The sequence below is a fragment of the Dama dama genome, chromosome 23, assembly GCF_033118175.1.
Source record: "Dama dama isolate Ldn47 chromosome 23, ASM3311817v1, whole genome shotgun sequence".
Lineage (NCBI taxonomy): Eukaryota > Metazoa > Chordata > Mammalia > Artiodactyla > Cervidae > Dama > Dama dama.
The window spans coordinates 43,637,956-43,655,960 of NC_083703.1; the positions used below are offsets into that span (position 1 = coordinate 43,637,956).

At 40.7% G+C, this 18,005-nt stretch overlaps 1 protein-coding gene across 2 annotated transcripts; it reads left to right on the top strand.

Moving 5' to 3' along the window:
• The first annotated feature begins 2,063 nt into the window (after positions 1-2,063).
• Positions 2,064-16,851, top strand: LOC133044799 (prostaglandin F synthase 1-like). 2 transcript variants are annotated; one of them, XM_061126550.1, is made up of 10 exons: positions 2,064-2,083; positions 4,073-4,204; positions 7,163-7,330; positions 7,620-7,736; positions 8,991-9,068; positions 9,478-9,600; positions 10,395-10,504; positions 11,382-11,547; positions 13,818-13,900; positions 16,256-16,851. In XM_061126550.1, the coding sequence occupies exons 2-10, from the start codon at positions 4,121-4,123 to the stop codon at positions 16,296-16,298; spliced, it is 972 nt and encodes a 323-aa protein (XP_060982533.1). In that variant the 5' UTR covers positions 2,064-2,083; positions 4,073-4,120; the 3' UTR covers positions 16,299-16,851. The 2 variants fall into 2 exon arrangements, with proteins under 2 accessions (XP_060982533.1, XP_060982532.1); XM_061126549.1 differs by lacking the exon at positions 2,064-2,083 and adding an exon at positions 2,832-3,109 and having other exon boundaries at positions 16,256-16,850.
• The last annotated feature ends 1,154 nt before the right edge of the window (positions 16,852-18,005 follow it).

The following is an 18,005-nucleotide window of genomic DNA, read 5'->3' on the forward strand; positions in this document are numbered from 1 at the left end:
GTTCCAAATTGGGAAAGGCATATATCAAAGCTGTATATTTTCACCCTGCTTATTTAATTTATATTTGGAGTACATTCTGTGGAATGCCAAGCTGGATGAATCACAAAGTGGGCTGAAGATTGCTTGGAGAAATATCAGTAACCTCAGAAACGCAGATGACATCACCTTAATGGCAGAAAGTCTCCCCTGGTGGCTCAGACAGTAAAGCGCCTGCCTACAATGTGGGAAACCCAGGTTCAATCCCTGGGTCAGGAAGATCCTCTGGAGAAGGAAATGGCAACCCATCAGTACTCTTGCTTGTAATATCCCATGGACGGAGAAGCATGGAAGGCTACAGTCTCTGGGGTTGCAAAGAGTCGGACACGATTGAGTAACTTCACTTTCTTTCTTTCATTTAATGGCAGAAAGCAAAGAGGAACTAAAGAGTCTCTTGATGGAGGTGAAAGAGGAGAGACAAATAATGGGCTTAAATCTCAATATTTGAAAACTTACAATCATGGCATCTGGTTCCATCCCTTCACAGCAAACAGATGGGGAAAAAAATGGAAACAGTGACAGAGTTTATTTTCTTGGCCTGCAAAATCACTGCAGATGGTGACTTAGCCATTGAATTAAGTGCCTGCTTCTTGGAAGAAAAACTATGACAAATCTAGGTAAACTGTTTAAGAGCAGAGCCATCACTTTGCTGACAAAGATCTGTAGAGTCAAAGCTATGGCATTTCCAGTAGTCATGTATGAATGTGAGAGTTGGACTATAAAGAAGGCTGAGCCCTGAAGAAACTTTCAAACTGTGGTGCTGGAGAGGACTCTTGAGAGTCCCTTGGACAACCAGGAGATCAAATCAGTCAATCCTGAAGGAAATCAACCCTGAATATTCATTGGAAGGACTGATGCTGAAGCTGAAACGCCAATATTTTGGCCACCTGATGTGAAAAACCAACTCATTGGCAAAGACCCTGATGCTGGGAAAGATTGAAGGCAAGAGGAGAAGGGGAGAACAGAGGATGAGATGGTTGGATGGCATCACTGACTCAATGGACATGAGTTGAGCAAACTCTGGGAGATAGTGAAGGACAGAGAAACCTGGTGTGCTGCAGTTCATTGGGTGGCAAAGAGTTGGGCTCAACTGAGAAAGTGAACAAGAGAACTCTTCCATCTTCATCTTGTAGACTCTACCGAGATCTTCAGAGAAAGACTATAGTATCTTTTTTTTTTTCCATTTATTTTTATTAGTTGGAGGCTAATTACTTTACAATATTGTATCTTAGAAACTTTTACCTAATGCTTGTATCTTCCCACCTTCTCTTCGAATACAGTAGTCCCAGGTCACACATGTAAGGACTTTGTCATTATACTAGGTTTACCAGGTAAACCAAGAATATCTTGCCTCTCAAGAGTTTAATCAGCTTTACAAGATCATTCCCGACCAGGTTCAGAACCATTACCCCTGCGGTGGAAGCACAGAGTCCTCACCACTGGACCACCAGGAAAGTCCCAGGTTAAAGGAAATTTTTAGCCATTATTTAATCACACCTACATTTTTGGCTCCCTTCTCCATCTCTTCTGCTTCTGGAACCCCTACACTGTGAATGTTAGTATGTTCTATTCCCTAGTTAATGTGGCATTCTTCTTATGAGTCTGTATTCTGGTAAATTATTAATCTGTATCTCAATATCTTATCTTTTCAAGTTTTTTTTAGTGTTTCATTTGACACAAATTCCTCTCTCTTCTCATTTTGCTTAGATTCCTCCTTTTCTATTAAGTTAGGTGAAAAAGTTACCTGTCCTGGTTTTGCAGGGCTGTCCTTGTGTGGACCCGTCCCTGTGGAGTCTGTGTGCACAAGGCTTTGGGGCAGAGCTGGAGCTGAGCAGGTCAGAGGTCAATCCTTCCCAGGTTGTGTTGGCAACTGTCACCTCGGTGGGAGGGGTAAAGGCAGGCTAGAGCCAGAGCCCAGTATGAGCAAAGGCTTCTGTGCTCAGGGGCTGTGCCCCCCCTACTGGGCCAGGTGAGTCCCAAGACACTGGAGCAGAACTCTGAGGGTTGGGTCCAGACTGGTTCCACTCATTGTAAGTGTGCACCCCTTGTAAGTATGCACCCCCATCCCCTGCACTGCACTTTTGCCCCAGAGGGTGGCAGAGCTGGAGGAAGGTGTGCAGGAGTAGCCCCTGGTGCGGGTGGCCATGCATGTGGTGCAGCCCTTTCACACCATCAGAGCCCCAGACCCTGCTCCTCAGGGCCCTCTGTGATGGCCACCCTGCCCCGTCCAGATGCGTGGGTGTCCCTGTGTGTGTGTGTGTCCTGTGTGTGTGTGTGTTCCTGTGTGTGTCCCTTTGTGTGTTGTGTTCCTGTATGTGTTCCTGTGTGTGTGTGTTCTTGTGTGTGTGTCCCTTTGTGTGTGTGTTCCTGTGTGTGTGTGTTCCTGGATGTGTGTCCCTTTGTGTGTTGTGTTCCTGTGTGTGTGTTCCTGTATGTGTGTCCCTGTGTGTGTGTGTGTTCCTGTGTATGTGTGTGTTCCTGTATGTGTGTTCTTCTGTGTGTTTGTGTGTGTGTGCATTCAGTTTGGTACTTGAAATAACAGAGAAAATCTCACTCTTGGTAAATTTGTTCCTTGTCATGACTTTCACTACTTAGCTTGTCATGCTTCTAGTCCTGGGATCAGCCCAACAGTAAAGCTACGGGTGGCTCAGTTCACTTTTGAGTCAGCATCTTACTTGGCCAAGACTGGCTATCTGATTCAGGTGAATTTATGACTGTTTTTGAATGCACTATGCTCCTCAAAGCCACACCCCCATTCTATTCAGGGCCCTTTTAATATATGGTCTAATCTATATCTGTACCCTTATTCTTTGTCCTTGGCTCTCTCTCTCTCTCTCTCTCTATATATATATATATATGTATATACATATATATAGTTCCCCTGCAGCTGCAATAGGCATTCCAGGTGCTCTTCAGTTTAACCTTAGAGTTAAGTGGAACAGACACTAGTTCCCAGACAGTCCTCAGGTAGGTTGAACCACCATACATAAGGTTTTCTGTTATCATTCTGGATTGAGGGAAGCAACTGGGAGCTCATCAAGACTGCACTGCCCCAGGCAGGAGGAGAGTACAGGTGAGTAATACACGACGAAATTTCCTTCCACCCTGTTCTGGATTTTTCCTAATTGCTTTTTAACTTTGTTGCTGTCAATCTGTGTTTGACTGTTTTCCAGAACTCCTATGAATTTTTCAGCTAATTTCTCTTTCTTTTCTTGTCTTTCCATGGGAGAGTTCAGTCCTCCCACCTCACCATTTTGCTGACATCACTGTACATGTTAAATTTTGTCTTCATAATGTTCTCGTGTATCAGTGCATCACAATTTCTGTTACTCTTTCCAAATTTGTTGCATTTTAATTTGTTTATAGGTTTTTCATTTATGAATGATGCAGAGAAGTTAGTAAATTAAATATGTATCAGTGACATTATGAGAGTACCCTAAAAGTTATATAACTAGCTACAAGGAATCAACACTCAAAGTCTCTTTGCACACTGTACATGGTATCCTAAGGCTATTAATAATTAACTTCCAATAAGCACTTTGCCAAAATGTCTTGTTTCAGTTTTCTGTTCAGGATTTCACCAGTCAGGTCTGTAAAGCATAATAATTTTGCTGTGGTAAATGTAAAAGTGGAAATGTATTTTCATTTGAAGTTTTGATTCTTTATTAAGGGGTAACATTTTGAAAAATGCTATTAAACACTTTCAGATTGTGTGATTTGTGTATGTGTGTGTGTTTGTACTGTAAGGTAGTTTTTTCAATTGATATTTGATTGAGATTGGGCTTCATAATAGAAAATTAAAAAATAATGTTGTTGGAAGTTTCTAGTCTAACTAATAGTCAATAATTGCTCACCCAATCTCATCATTATATAATATTAGAGGTTATGCTGATAAAAAGAATCAAACAAGTTAACTGTGTTCAATTGTCTCTGACTCCATGGGTACTAATTTAATTATGCTTCTCCTACAATGTCTCTCCCAACACTGGACAGTGCAACTGGGGGGTTTTGTTCTTGTTATTTATAACATTTGAAGGGAGAAGAAAAAAAATCCCAGTCTGCTTACTCAGAGGAGCAACAGACAATGGATCCCAAAGGCCAGAAGGTGAAGCTTAATGATGGCCACTTCATTCCTGTCCTGGGATTCGGAACCTATGCACCTCCAGAGGTAACAGTACTGGTTGTGGGTTGAGATATAAATAGCAGTGGATGTGACATGAGCAGAAGGGACTTGGGTTGTCAAGCCCTGAGCTCCTGTGTGACTCTGGGAGGGTCACATGGTTCCATCAACCAGGCTAGAACCATTTCCTATGAAAGAGGAGAAAGCATTCAGCCTTCACTCTGCATCATGGTCTGAGGCTGTGCTCACCTGCAGATTACTCTGGGTTTCCTTCCAGTTTCCATCTCTTTCCCAGCTTGGCAGAAGAGGTGAGACTCAGCTGTCAAGAATACTGTCAGCTGCTTTGCTTTGAAGGTGATTGCAACGGTGAGGTTTATCTGTATATTTAATGAATTCCAGAACTCTTTCCTCTTTCCAAAAAGCTATGACACAGAGAAGTATTTGAGGTGGGAGGTCCTGTAGATGAGGTGAATGAAAAATAATGGGAATGAATTGCTTTTACACTGTGGAGTGCCTGCTAGATGGCAGGCAAGAAACACTCCAGCTGTATTTTGCCTCATATTTCTGTTTCTGCTTGGAAATTTATCCTCAGAGAAAATCTACTGTAATTTGAGGGTAAAAGTTACTACCTTATTGGCCAGGTTTTGTAATGTTTTCTTGGGCTTCCCTGGGTAGTTCAAATGGTAAAGAATCTGCCTGCAATGTGGGAGATCTGAATTCTATCCCTGGGTCAGGAAGATCTTCTGGAGAAGGAAATGGCAACCCACTCCAGTATTCTTGTGGAGAATCCCGTGGACAGAGGAGCCTGATGGGCTACAGTCCATGTGGTCACAAAGAGTTGGACATGACTGAATGAATAACACTTTTTTTTTAATCTAAAAAAGTATTAAAAAAAAAGTATTATTCATTTATTCTTTTTTTTCCATTTATTTTTATTAGTTGGAGGCTAATTACTTTACAATATTGTAGTGGTTTTTGTCGTACACTGACAGGAATCAGCCATGGATTTACACGTACTCCCCATCCCAATCCCCCCTCCCACCACCCTCTCTACCCGATTCCTATGGGTCTTCCCAGTGCACCAGGCCCGAGCACTTGTCTCATGCATCCAACCTGGGCTGGTGATCTGTTTCACCCTAGATAATATACATGTTTCAATGCTGTTCTCTTGATTAACACTTCAAACTTTGAAATGGGAAAGATTCTGAATCATATAAAGAGAAATGGAATATTATTTAGCATTAAAATGAAGTTAATCCTGCCATTTGCAACTGCACAGATGGATGGTGAGAACTTTAAGGCAAGTAAAACAAGCCAGAAATAGAAAGACAAATACTGCATAATATCCTTGTAGCTAGAATCTAAAAAAAGTAGAACTCATAGAAGCAGAGAATAGAGGTGTGGTGACCAGAAGCTGACGTCAAGGCTGGGAAAAATGGTAAGTTGTCGGTCAAGGGTACAGACCACCAGTTATAAGATGAATAATCATGGAGACCTGATGAAAAGCACTGTGACTGTAGTTAAAAATAATGGGATATAGCTTTAGTTTTGTAGACTAGATCTTATGTCTTCTTACAAACACCCAAAAAAGTTAGGTGTGTGAGGTGATGGAACTGTTACCTAGGTTGATTTTGGTAATTCATTAAGAGTGGATATTTACATTGGTAAGAATAATCATGGGAAATGGCGGACTGGTTGAAGCTCAAACTTGAATCAAGCTCAAGCCGGGAGAAAGATCAATAACCTCAGAATGGAGATGACACCACCCTAATGGCAGAAGGGAAGAGGAACTAGAGAACCTCTTGATGAAGGTGAAAGAGGGAGTGAAAAGCTGACTTAAAATTAAACATTCAAAAAACTAAGGTCATGTTATTCAGTCCCATCACTTCATGGCAAATAAATGGAGGAGAAATGGAAATAGTGGCAGACTTTATTTTCTTGGACTCCAAATCATTGTGGACAGTGACTGTAGCCAGGAAATTAAAAGGCGATTGCTCCTCAGAAGAAAAGCTACGAGAAACCTAGACATCATCTTTAAAAACAGAGACATTGGCTTGTGGACAAAGGTCCATATAGCCAAAGCCATGGTTTTTCCAGTCGTTATGTATGGATGTGAGAGTTGGACCATAAAAGGATAGGCAGGAAAGAATTGATGCTTTTGAACTATGGTGTTTGAGAAGACTCTTGAGAATGCCTTGGACAGCAAGGAGATCAAACCAGTTAGCCCTAAAGGAAATCAACCCTGAGTATTCCTTGGAAGGACTGATGCTGAAGCTGAAGCTCCAATACTTTGACCACACAATACAAAGAGCCAATTCATTGGAAAAGACCCTGTTTCAGGAAAGGACAGAAGGCATGAGGAGAAGGAGGCAACAGAGGGTGAGACAGTTGGGTGGCATCATTGATACAATGGACATGAGTTTGAGCAAACTGCAGGAGATAATGAAATATAGGGAAACCTGGAGTGCTGCAGTCCGTGGGGTCAGAAAGGATTGAACAGGACTGAGTGACTGAACAAAAACAGTGACTTATATGAGAACATCTCTTTGTACACCTTGATTGCATACAGTTTTTATGTGGTGTATTCTTTGTGGCCTCACTGGTAGACAGAGGTCTTAGAAGCAATTACCTTGTTTCCTGATGCTTTTACCAGGCAACTTACACCTTTGTTCAGTTATCTGCAAAGATCTCACAGTATAAATCCTATCTGTGATTGCAATGTTATCCTGAGTCCTTTGGGTTCTACCAGCAAATCAATGAATCTGAAGGAGGTCTTGAGGTCTCTGATGCGCATAATCAACCACGATCACCTCAGGATGAATGGTTCCTGGGTGTCCACTTAATCACTGACCAGGAACATTCAGGGAAATCGTCAAGCATTCATCACCACACATACAGAACTAACCAAAGACACAAAGAAAAGTTGATGTTGGGAAGATGAAAGCTTGTTCCTAGCAATCTCTTAATCATGTGGATATTCAACTTCTACCTTTATTGCTTATGTAGGTTGCTAGGAGGGATGCTCTGGAATTCACCCCATTTGCAATAGAGGTTGGGTTTCGCCATATTGACTGTGCTCATGCTTACCAAAATGAAGAGCAGATAGGCCAGGCCATTTGGAGCAAGATTGCAGATGGCACTGTGAAGAGAGAAGACATATTCTGCACTTCAAAGGTACTGTGTGTGTTGTGTGTGTGCACATGTGTACGAGTGATTGTGCCCAGGTGACAATTATATAATAGGATCCTTTGGTGAAGAGTTGCTTGGTGAACTATGCTTATTGGTAAATACCTAAAGTATTAGAGTTCCCTGGTGGTTCAATGCTTAAGACTTGGCACTTTAATGCCGTGTGCCTGGATTTGATCCTTGGTTGGGGAAGTAATATCAGACAGGCCTTGCAGTAAGGCCAAAATAAGTTACCTAAAGTATTCTTAATACAACTGTTTTTCTTTAACCTCTGCAGCTGTGGTGCACATCCTTTCGACCAGAGTTGGTCCAACCAGCCTTGGAAAAGTCACTGAAAAGTCTTCAACTGGACTATGTCGATCTCTATATTATGCATTATCCACTGGCTCTGAAGGTTAGAAATTTGTGTGATCACATCAGTGTTACATTTTGTGTTAGAATGTGCATCAACTTGCATGGATGGTTGAATTAAGATTTTTCTTAGTTGGTTGAAGGGTTGATTACACTAGAATAGAATCCTCCAAATAATCATTTGTGATCATCTTTTTACTGAGTTTCTTTGAATCCCTTACATGCCTTCCAGAGAAAAGAGTTAATATTCTGAGATTCTCTGCCAGAGAAACTTGAGAAAATAGAACTAGGTTAGTTCTGCACACACTTCTTGTTATGACTCCTGAGTGCCTGGGGATTTCATGAACCAAGAGTTTGGTGCATCCGTGGTGAGCATGACACTGCCTTACATTGAACATGATGAGTTTATCTTGTCTTTCACCCTTTCAAGTTGAGCATATTTGGTGGTGCTCCTTCTGGGTGCATCTAAACCTCGTACCTATACAGGGACTTGGAATTACTTTCCTGCACTCTTCCTAGTCTTCAGATGCGGTTTGTAGACTGCACTTATCCATTAAGAAAGGTTTACTTAGAATACTTGATTTCAAGTCACAGAAATCAGCTCAAACCACCCAATGCAAAATAGCTTAGTGGTCTACATAGATGGCAAGTTCCAGCCACAGACAGAAATGATGGTTGCAGTACTCTAAATATGTGTCTCCTTTTCTTATCCCTTATAAGGGCACTACTCATGGTTTACTTTATTTTTACTGAACATTTTCCATTGGTGGAAAATTTGACCTTGGAGCAGCTCGAGGCTCATGGTCATGTATATATGAGAGCATGTCTGGGTCTTCCGCATTCCATATCAACCTAATGAAAGCCTTGCTGATTCATGTGCCTGTCCTAGGGCACTTGATGCTCAGAGGGAAAAAAGAGTCTGATTATCTAGACCAGGTCAAGATAGCAAATTTTATTCTGGAAATAAAGCCATGTAACTTACTGCCACTTCCAGCTCATAGAGGCATTTGGAAACAGGCAAGTACAAGAACAGACAAAATTTACAGAAGTCACAGGAAGTCCCTTTTAGGACCTAGAAGAATTGTACTTATTACAACATATATTAAATGTAAGATATTAGAATAAGTCTCCCTCCTAAAGACATTGCTTATATATACAAATCACTTTGCAAATATTATCTAGTATCTAGAAAGTTGTAAACCTGCCTCAAGCAGTTTTAATCCCTGGTGTCAGGCAGCCTTGCTAACTGTGGAGAAATTATTTTGTGATGTCTCTAAAATGACTGCTTCTGTTATAGCCAGGGGACGAATTATATCCAAAAGATGAAAATGGAAAACTGATAGCTGACTCGGTGGATTTCTGTCGCACATGGGAGGTGAGTACGAGGAGTAGAGAGACCAGGGGGGAGCCAGGAGAGTGGGAACCTCCTTCACTTCTTCCACCTGTGAGAATGGGCCGTGGACCATCAGAGTCAGCAGTTCATGAATCTAAGGGCTGGGATGCTGGGTTTGTGGGGAGGAAACCATTGCTGAAATGTTTACAGAGAGGAATGGAGGAGGAGAATATGGGACAATGCAGACAGTCATCTCTTTCCTTCTGTGTGATATGTCTTTTCCAGGGTTCAAGGAGCAAACAGTATTTCTTTTTATATCATGTCTTCTTCCCCTCTTTCCTTCTTGATAATCGGTGCTAATTCTTGATGGATGATGGTGATTACCGATGTTTTTCAGCATTTATTCTTGCTCTATCATTCCATGTAATTGTTCTCCATCCCTCCCTCCCAGGCCCTGGAGAAGTGTAAGGACGCAGGGTTGGCCAAATCCATCGGGGTGTCCAACTTCAACCACAAGCAGCTGGAGAAGATCCTGAACAAGCCAGGGCTCAGGTACAAGCCCGTCTGTAACCAGGTGAGCAGCTCGGCTCCTCTCCCTCCTGCCCTTCAGAACCTCCTTCTTGCCCTGGAGCCTGATGTCTGTCTGTCCTCACCTCCTGTTCATCTGGCCATTGTGGACAGAAGATTCTAAACAGCTGAGTTCCTGTCTGGATGATGTGTATAAAATCCAAAATGGTATCTCTGTCTGTATGTCTAGGTGGAAAAGTGCAGAGATCTTCCTGGTAGAACCCAGAAGTAGAGGAAGGAGGTATTTCCCCGAGATGAAAGGATGGCCAGATGACAGGGTGAAAGTGCCCTGGAGCGAACTTTGTACAGGAAGGAAAACCATGAAAATGTGGAATGGGAAATAAATTGATAAAGAGGCAAATCAGCTGAGATGCTGTTGAGGGTTTGTGTGGGGTTCTGATGGCTGAATCCTTAATCTTGGTGTCGCAGTGTTTATAAGTCTTTAACAGGGAGCACAGTTGAGAAAAATGTGTTGGTATGATGAAAATCATTCAGGTTAGAGAATGATGTTAAAGGCTCATTGTGATGCTAACACTCTATGAATGTTACTCATGAATATCTACTCAAATGTAGAGCCTATCTTTTGGTTAGTCAATCTCGGACTGGTTCTCCCGTCTATGTCTATCATAAATCAAGTGTATATACAAACTTTTCTCTATTTCTCTGTTGATATTGATGTTTCCAATTTACATTTAATGTTATAGTTTTTCCTTTATCATTTTTTAAACTTTTTTCCTTTCTCTGTCATTTAATATTACATTTCCATAATATGTGACACTCCTTTCTATTGGTTTTCTACAGGTGGAATGTCACCCTTATCTCAATCAGAGGAAACTGTTGGATTTCTGCAAGTCACATGATATTGTTCTTGTTGCCTATAGTGCTCTGGGATCCCAAAGAGTAAAAGAATGGTATTGAACTCTAATGAAAGCAACGGGGAGTTTATGTAAAATTCAATTTTTGATGAGATAGTTTAAATCATACAATACTCAGATAACTCTCATAGGCAGAGGGGAGAGAGAGGAGTAATGGAATGAATTCTTCTCTTTTATCTTCCCATCACCCAGCCAATTTTTCTAGATTGTATTAGCTTGTCAATTCATGAATAACAAATATTTGCATTATAATCTATATATAATCCCCCAGTTAAGACCAGTGACACAAGCTTATGTCATGATTTACTTACTAACTAATGAACACATTTTTCAAAATAGGTGTTCCAAGGTTCACTTACCTTATGTCTAAAGTTGAGATAATAGTATTTAACTCCTAGGTTTCTATCACGATTGAAAAAAAGTTCAATTTGAACCATTTTTGTAAGCATGTATAGTAGAATAATGATGAAATAAATGTCTCTTATTTTGAGACCTCTCAATTTTTATCAATACCTTAGAAAAAGTGAAATTTACAAGCAATTCTTGGTCTTTCCTTCTGCTTCTCTATTCATGCCCTTGATTATATAAGAAAAAACACCCCTGAAAATTAAAGGGAAAAAAACCCATGAGTTTGGCAGTCCTGTCTCAACTCAATATTGCCTCTGAGTCACCTGCAGAGTTTTATAAACACAGAGTAGGAGGTGACACAGTTGAGGTTCTGATTCAGTTTGTTTTCAGCTCAGCCATGGAATTTGTATTTCTTACACGATCCCAGTTGATAGTGATGATGCTGGTCAATGAACTATACTTTGAGAAGCCCTGGTCTAGAATGAACCTCTTGTTCTGTTTGGGAAAATATTCAGAAACTGAGTATTTAGTCTCAGCTCCTCAGCATTTCTGAATTTGCTTCCAGGGTGAACCTGAACCACCCCGTTCTCTTGGAGGACCCAGTTCTCTTTGCCATTGCCCAAAAGCACAAGAAAACCCCAGCTCTGGTTGCCCTTCGCTACCAGATACAACGTGGGGTTGTGGTTCTGGCCAAGGGTAACAACAAGGAGTGGATCAAAGAGAACATGCAGGTGATGACGAGTGGGGCTGTGGGCAGAGGGCTCCTGGGGAATATCCTTCACGAGGGTCATTCTTTGTCCAGCCCTCAGACTATCTTTGGGCCAAAACGAGTTACCTGATCTTTCCCTGTGTGTGAATGCCTGGTAGTTTTCTCCTCCTGCTGTGGCAACAGGAGAGGCATTATGACTGGAGAGGGTTATGGTTGGACAGAAAATGGAGATTTTAGCTTGAGCATTACATTTGCAATGTATTCTGTCACTTTGTGCAAATGACATAATATTTTCTTCATTCTTAATTATGCAATTGCATTTTGTGATTTTTTTTATACTCTTTGAACTGCTCTAATAAAGCACCATAGGTTGAATGGCTGAGAAAAAAATTGGAATTTGTTTCTCACAGTTCCGAAGCTGGAGATCTGAGATCAGAGTGCCTGTGTGGTCAGGTGAGGCTGCTGCTCCAAGTCACAGGTTACTCCTTATATCTTAACATGGTGGAGGGGGCAAGGACCTCCCCCAATTCTCTTATATGAATATGATGTTGTTTAAATCTCATTCATGAGGGCTCCACCATCATGATGTAATCACCTCTCAAAGGATTCATTTCTAACAGCATCAACATGTGAATATGAAGGCAGAAAAATTATGGCAGTGATATTTAACTTCCAAATCATTGTGTTTTTGTTTTGCCTTTCCCTGAATACTAACAAGATTTCATCTTCATGCATTTAATCTTCTTGAGTTTCTGTCTTTGTGAAGTTCCTCTTCAAGACTTTGTACATTTTTCTAGGTTGTCTATACTTTGTTTTCTGTGTAGGAGACCATTACTGTACCTATAGTCATAACTGTATGGAAACTCCCCAGTTTCAGGATTTAATGCAGAGATGATTTATGCGTCTCTTGATTCTGTGGTTTGACAATCAACCTGCACTCAGCTAAGCTGTCGTCCTCTAGGCTGGGCTCTCCTGTGCTTTTGCAGTTCAATGCCGAGCAGCTGGGCAGTTCTGCTTTAGCAGGTGGACGAGGCTCCTGTCAGAGGAGCCTCCACCCTTCTCTGTATAGTTTTTATGAATATTTGACTAGACTGGGACCACTAACCTGGTTTTCATCTCAGCACAGTGCTATGATCCCAAGTCAGTGATTAGGGAAATAGTCCTCTTCCTGTCTGGGCTCAGATCTGGGTCATCTCTTCTTCTGGGAAACATCATTGTCCAATGCCGGTTATAGGTCAGGCCAAGTAAGGGGAATGGAAATTGTCCCCTGATCAATTGTTTTTGTGTTTCCATTTAATTTTGTTTCTGTAATCTAGCTGGAACTATTTATCTAAGAAAATATGAAAATGGATGCACACATTTTTAAGTATATTTAAATGTAAAGCTAAGGTTTCATATTTCCTCACAGATTTTCATTGTCAACTCAGTCATATATCAAGTATCCATAAGTACATTTCTGTTGTCTCTTTTCTATTTAACTATTCAGCTTTCTGCATCATGTTATTAAAGTGGAAAAATAAGTTTTGCTTTTCGGAATGGTTATTTTTTATTTTTTAAAGCTGTCTTGGCTGCTTTTGATTAGCTGTTCTTTTATTTAACATTTAGTATAACTTTACCAACTTCTAGGAAAGAATACATGCTCAAGTCTTTGGTTCATGTTGCATTGAAACATTAGATCACTTTGGAGAAAATGAATTTCTTTACAAAATTGAGCTTTCCATTTCATGACTATGATGTGAATTTTTAATTACTTAGGTGTTCTTTAATGTTAAAACACTTTTCATAAGTTTCTCCACTAAGGCATTTGCATAAAGTTTTTGTTAGATTTATTCATAGATAATGAGTAAGTTTGATATCAGATTCCTGAACAGGCTTTCAAGGGGGAGCCTCCTCCCTACACTACTTTAGCTGATCACTGTCACCCTTACAGCATGTTGGAAAGAGTTAATCAGTTTAATGTTTGCTCAATTGCAATTATTGAGATAGGAGTGGCTGAAGGCAGTGTGATTGGAAAAGAATGATTTTAGTTTGTTTTCTGTCTGAAGTGATTCACTTAGAAAGATAAAGGACTGATGCACTGTAATGTTTGTGAGGTGGACAGAGAAGGAGACGATGTGGGAAGGAGAGGTGAGAACTCAGCCGAGGTTCCCAGGCTTGTTCTCCTGAAAGCTGAGGACAGACGCGGCTTCCCTGCCCCCTCTTCTTGTCTCCATCCAGCTGGAAAATCCTCCAGTCCCCAGGGGGAGACTGGCTCCTTGAGGGAGAGGTAATGTGATTGTTCCTTCCTTCCAGGTGTTTGACTTTGAACTGACTCCAGAAGACATGAAAGCAATTGACGGCCTCGACAGAAATATAAGATATTGTGATTTTCAACTGTAAGTGACTTGCAGATGTTTCACCCACACACTGTTTTCTGTAGCAGGTGGGTCAGCAGGGGAAATAAGTTTTTCAAAAGCATAATTCTAGAAAGACAGTGCTGATTTCCTGCTTAGGAGTAACCAGGGACTTTCTGCAGACCTCACACCAGAGATTTCCTCCAGGGTTCCGTCTTTGATCAACAGCAGTGTGATGGGCTCAGGACAACTCATCAGTAAAATCCCCAGAGTTGACATCGTGGTGAATTCACTCCTTTGTGCTCCCATTCCCTGTGCCTGGTGCACCTCCTCTCAGTGCTCAGAACCCAGGGAACACAAAGGGCACAGTGCCTGTAGCCAACTATTCTTTCAGCGACCTGTGAACATGGTTAATCTTTATTTCTTTTTACATCAGGGGAAAATGATTATAGTAATAATAACTATGTATTAATGAATCCGAAGGATTACATTCTTGTTTTCTTCTGTTAGTCGCTTATTCACGCCCAAATCTTGGGACTTTGTGGAATGAATCGCAACAGGCTCCTCAATCCATGGGATTCCCCAGGCAGAAATGCTGGAGTGGGTTGCCATTTCCTTTTCCAGGGAACCTTGGGGAACTCCTGCTTGGCAAGTGGATCCTTTACCACTGAGCCACCTGGGAAGCCGGCATTCATGTTAATCCTGTGAACACAATTATAAAATGTATTGTTGACATTTTTATTGAGGAGGGTCTCATGAAGGCCAACGTGCAACAGTGCTGTGAAGTCACATGGGCCTGCTCATAAGTGTCTGGTGGATATTCTCATCAATGGGCATTTCTTTTCCAAGACACCATCCATTTCTTTCCAATTGATCTCTTCAATGATGTTTTTTCCCTATTACAACTCCCATATCCTCATTCCTGTTATCTCACAAAGCTGAATTACCAGTAGATCCTGAGCTTAACTGACCCTCCAGTGAGTGACTTCTGGGTCCTTAGCTGGACACACCCAGATAGGATCATCTGGGTCTCTGGTTTCTTGAGTAAAGACTCACCCCAGTTTAGCTTTTGTCCATCAGAAGTCCTTGGTGGCTTGAAAAATCCCATGGACAAAGGAACCTGGTGGGTTACAGTCCATGGCGTCACAAACAGTCAGATGTGACCGAGCAACTAAGCACACTTTAGAAGTCCATCCCCTGGGGAGCCCCCACCTCCTTGACTTTGACTTAGTCACTAACATGATTCCAGTGATTAATTACTGCAGGAGAATATTGGGACTGAAGAGACAGAAGAGAAATTTGGAAGGGAGTTTAGAGAGAAGGGAATACAAATTATTGGTTAACAATGATTATGCTTCAAATGAAAGATCCCAAAACTCTCCCTATTGTTTGTAAAGCTATATCATGATTCTGACAAGTGTGGAAGTCACTCAGTCGTGTCCAACTCTTTGGCACCCCAAGGACTATACAGTCCATGGAATTTTCCAGGCCAGAATACTGGAGTGGGTAGCCTTTCCCTTCTCCAGGGGATCTTCCCAACCCAAGGATTGGTCTAGGTCTCCCACATTGCAGGCAGATTCTTTACCAGCTGAGCCACTATCATGTTCTGATAAAAGACATCATAATTGAAGAAAAGTGGATAGTTGCATTTCTATACTTAAAGACTTTTAAGTATAACTGTATATTCTCTTTCATTAGGCTGTGAATGCCTAGACTTACACATCTTTGTGGGCTTGGGTCAACAGCACAGCTCCTGGCACTTGGAATAATTCAGAATTCACTTTTGAATGAATTGAATTGAAAAAGACATTTTCAGAAAGAAAAGTAGAAACACGGAAAAAAAGGAAAACAGCAGTAATACTAATTGCTGAATAACCAATGTTTTAACATAGTACAGTATAGATTAAGACAATAACAATCCCACTCTGCTCTATGATTATTCAGGTGCACATGGTATCTCTCCAATAGATAAGAAGTTCCTTAATGGAGACACTCTGTTTTGGGGGTGCTCAATATCAACTTATCAATGGATTTGTGGAAAAGATAAGCTAATTTGTTCACTGCAACCCTTATCATCTAGGGACGGAAGTTCCACTTGTGTCTGAAATGATCTCCATAGCTAGACCCAGGTCTTGTGCCTTCTTGGAAATTGTAACCTGAATCAAACTGCGTATCACTGTGGAGTGAATATTACACGTGAATGTTGGGGCTGGACGTACAGGTGCAGTGTGCACATGGAGCAGACACCTGCATGTGTGCTTGTTGGGGAGGGTGGGGAGAAGGAGGGATGTGTTTGTAGATTGAGAGTGTCAGCCCATCCTGACTGTCTCCACAGAGTAATGCTCTCTCTGACAATATGACAGATTTAATAAATTAATCCTCTTCCTTCTCTTTCAGGGGTGTTGGTCACCCTGAGTTTCCATTTTCTGAAGAATATTGACTCTTAGTCTTCCTTCTGGATCTTCAAGAATTTCTTGCTTCTAGGGGATGGGATTTTTGTACTTGGTGGAGGTGCTTAAATGCAGTGTCCGAATGTTTGAAAGCTTGACTTTCCTTAAAAAAAGAAAAATAGTTTATGAAACAATAAAGACTTCAAAGTAAGAATACTCTTTCTTTCTGATATTTGAAAAAACATGCAAATTGCAGAAAATTTGGAAAACAGAAGGGAAAGGATTGGAAATAAAAATAAGCTATGATTAAACCATTTGCTAATACTTAACTTTGGTGCATTTTCTTTATGAATCCTATGCAAATGTCTATGTGTGTTTATATACAAAGACAAATAATCTTCAATCTGCAGATTGTATGTTTATTTTTTAACAGCATAATTATCTTGATAAGCTAACAATATGATTTTAAAAAATCCAGTATTATATTTTTTATTGTAAAGCAACACATCTTATTCATTTATTTAATTTCTTAATTGTCTGCCCATGCTTAGCATTTTGATGAGTTCTTATATATTCTCCTAGTATTTCATTAGTTGCCATTCACTCTCATTCAGCAAAGCTTTTTACTGAATGTTCTTTAGTAATATATTGTTTTATCAATAAATGTTAATTAAAATGAGAACTTCTTTTTCTTTTAAAATGAGAAATTCTTGGGTTTATAGTCTAGTGGAGGATAAGACAGTAAATGAAATCAGGAGAATTTAGCTGTTAGAAATGGGTAAGTGCCTGTTGAGAAAATTCATCACAATCTCTTGCATTTCTGTACATCTGTTAGGCAGAAACACCAACTTCCCTACATCCCACACAACTTTTCAATTGTACAAGAAGTAGCCTTGAAAGAGAGATCGTGACTCCCTTCATTTCTCTGGAACACGAAACACTAAATTCAGGAAGGAAGAGTGTTCACGTAACATTTAAGGGCCAGCAAGTCAGCTGATGTGGGTGAAGTTTAGTGAGGAAAGAAGACAGGAGTTAAGACAAGCCAGAGAGCCAGTGGGGCCAGTGGGGCCAGTGGGGCCAGTGGATCTGTGTCACGTAGGCATTTAAAAGGACTTTACTGTGAGAGGAATGGAGAATGAAATTTTGCGTTTTGAGCTGAGCAGTTACACGAACAGACATGAGTTTTAAAAAAATCAACCTGGTTGTTATGTTGAGAAAAAAAGAGAAAAAAGAGCCCTCTTTTAGGACTCTATAGGAATTTAGGTGAGAGATGATGTTGGCTTGGACCACAGAAGGAGCAATAAATATGGTCAGAGTTGTTAGAATAGGGATTTATTTTAAGGGAAGCATGAATTAGACTGTCTAACATGTTGGACATCCAGTTAAAGGAAAAGGGGGATCAAAGTTGACTCCAGATGTTTGTGGCTAAGGGACAGGAAATGGAGATGCCATTTTCTCAGATGGAGACAATGTAGGGGAGCACACTTTTGTGGGAAGATTAGGAGTTCCATTATAGATCTGTATTTTGAGATGCCTTTAGGTACCCAAGTGAAGATGCATGCATACAGTTGGACATAGAATTCTATCAGAGAAAAGGTTTAGATAAAATATTTAATTTGTGGTTTGTTAATTTTAGTTGCCTCTTAAAGCCACGAGACTAGACAATCAGAGATATGTTATACAGTGAGTGGTATAGATAAGGAAGTTAAGCTTCATGAGAACCCAGTATTAAGAAGGTGATTAAAAAAAAAAATATG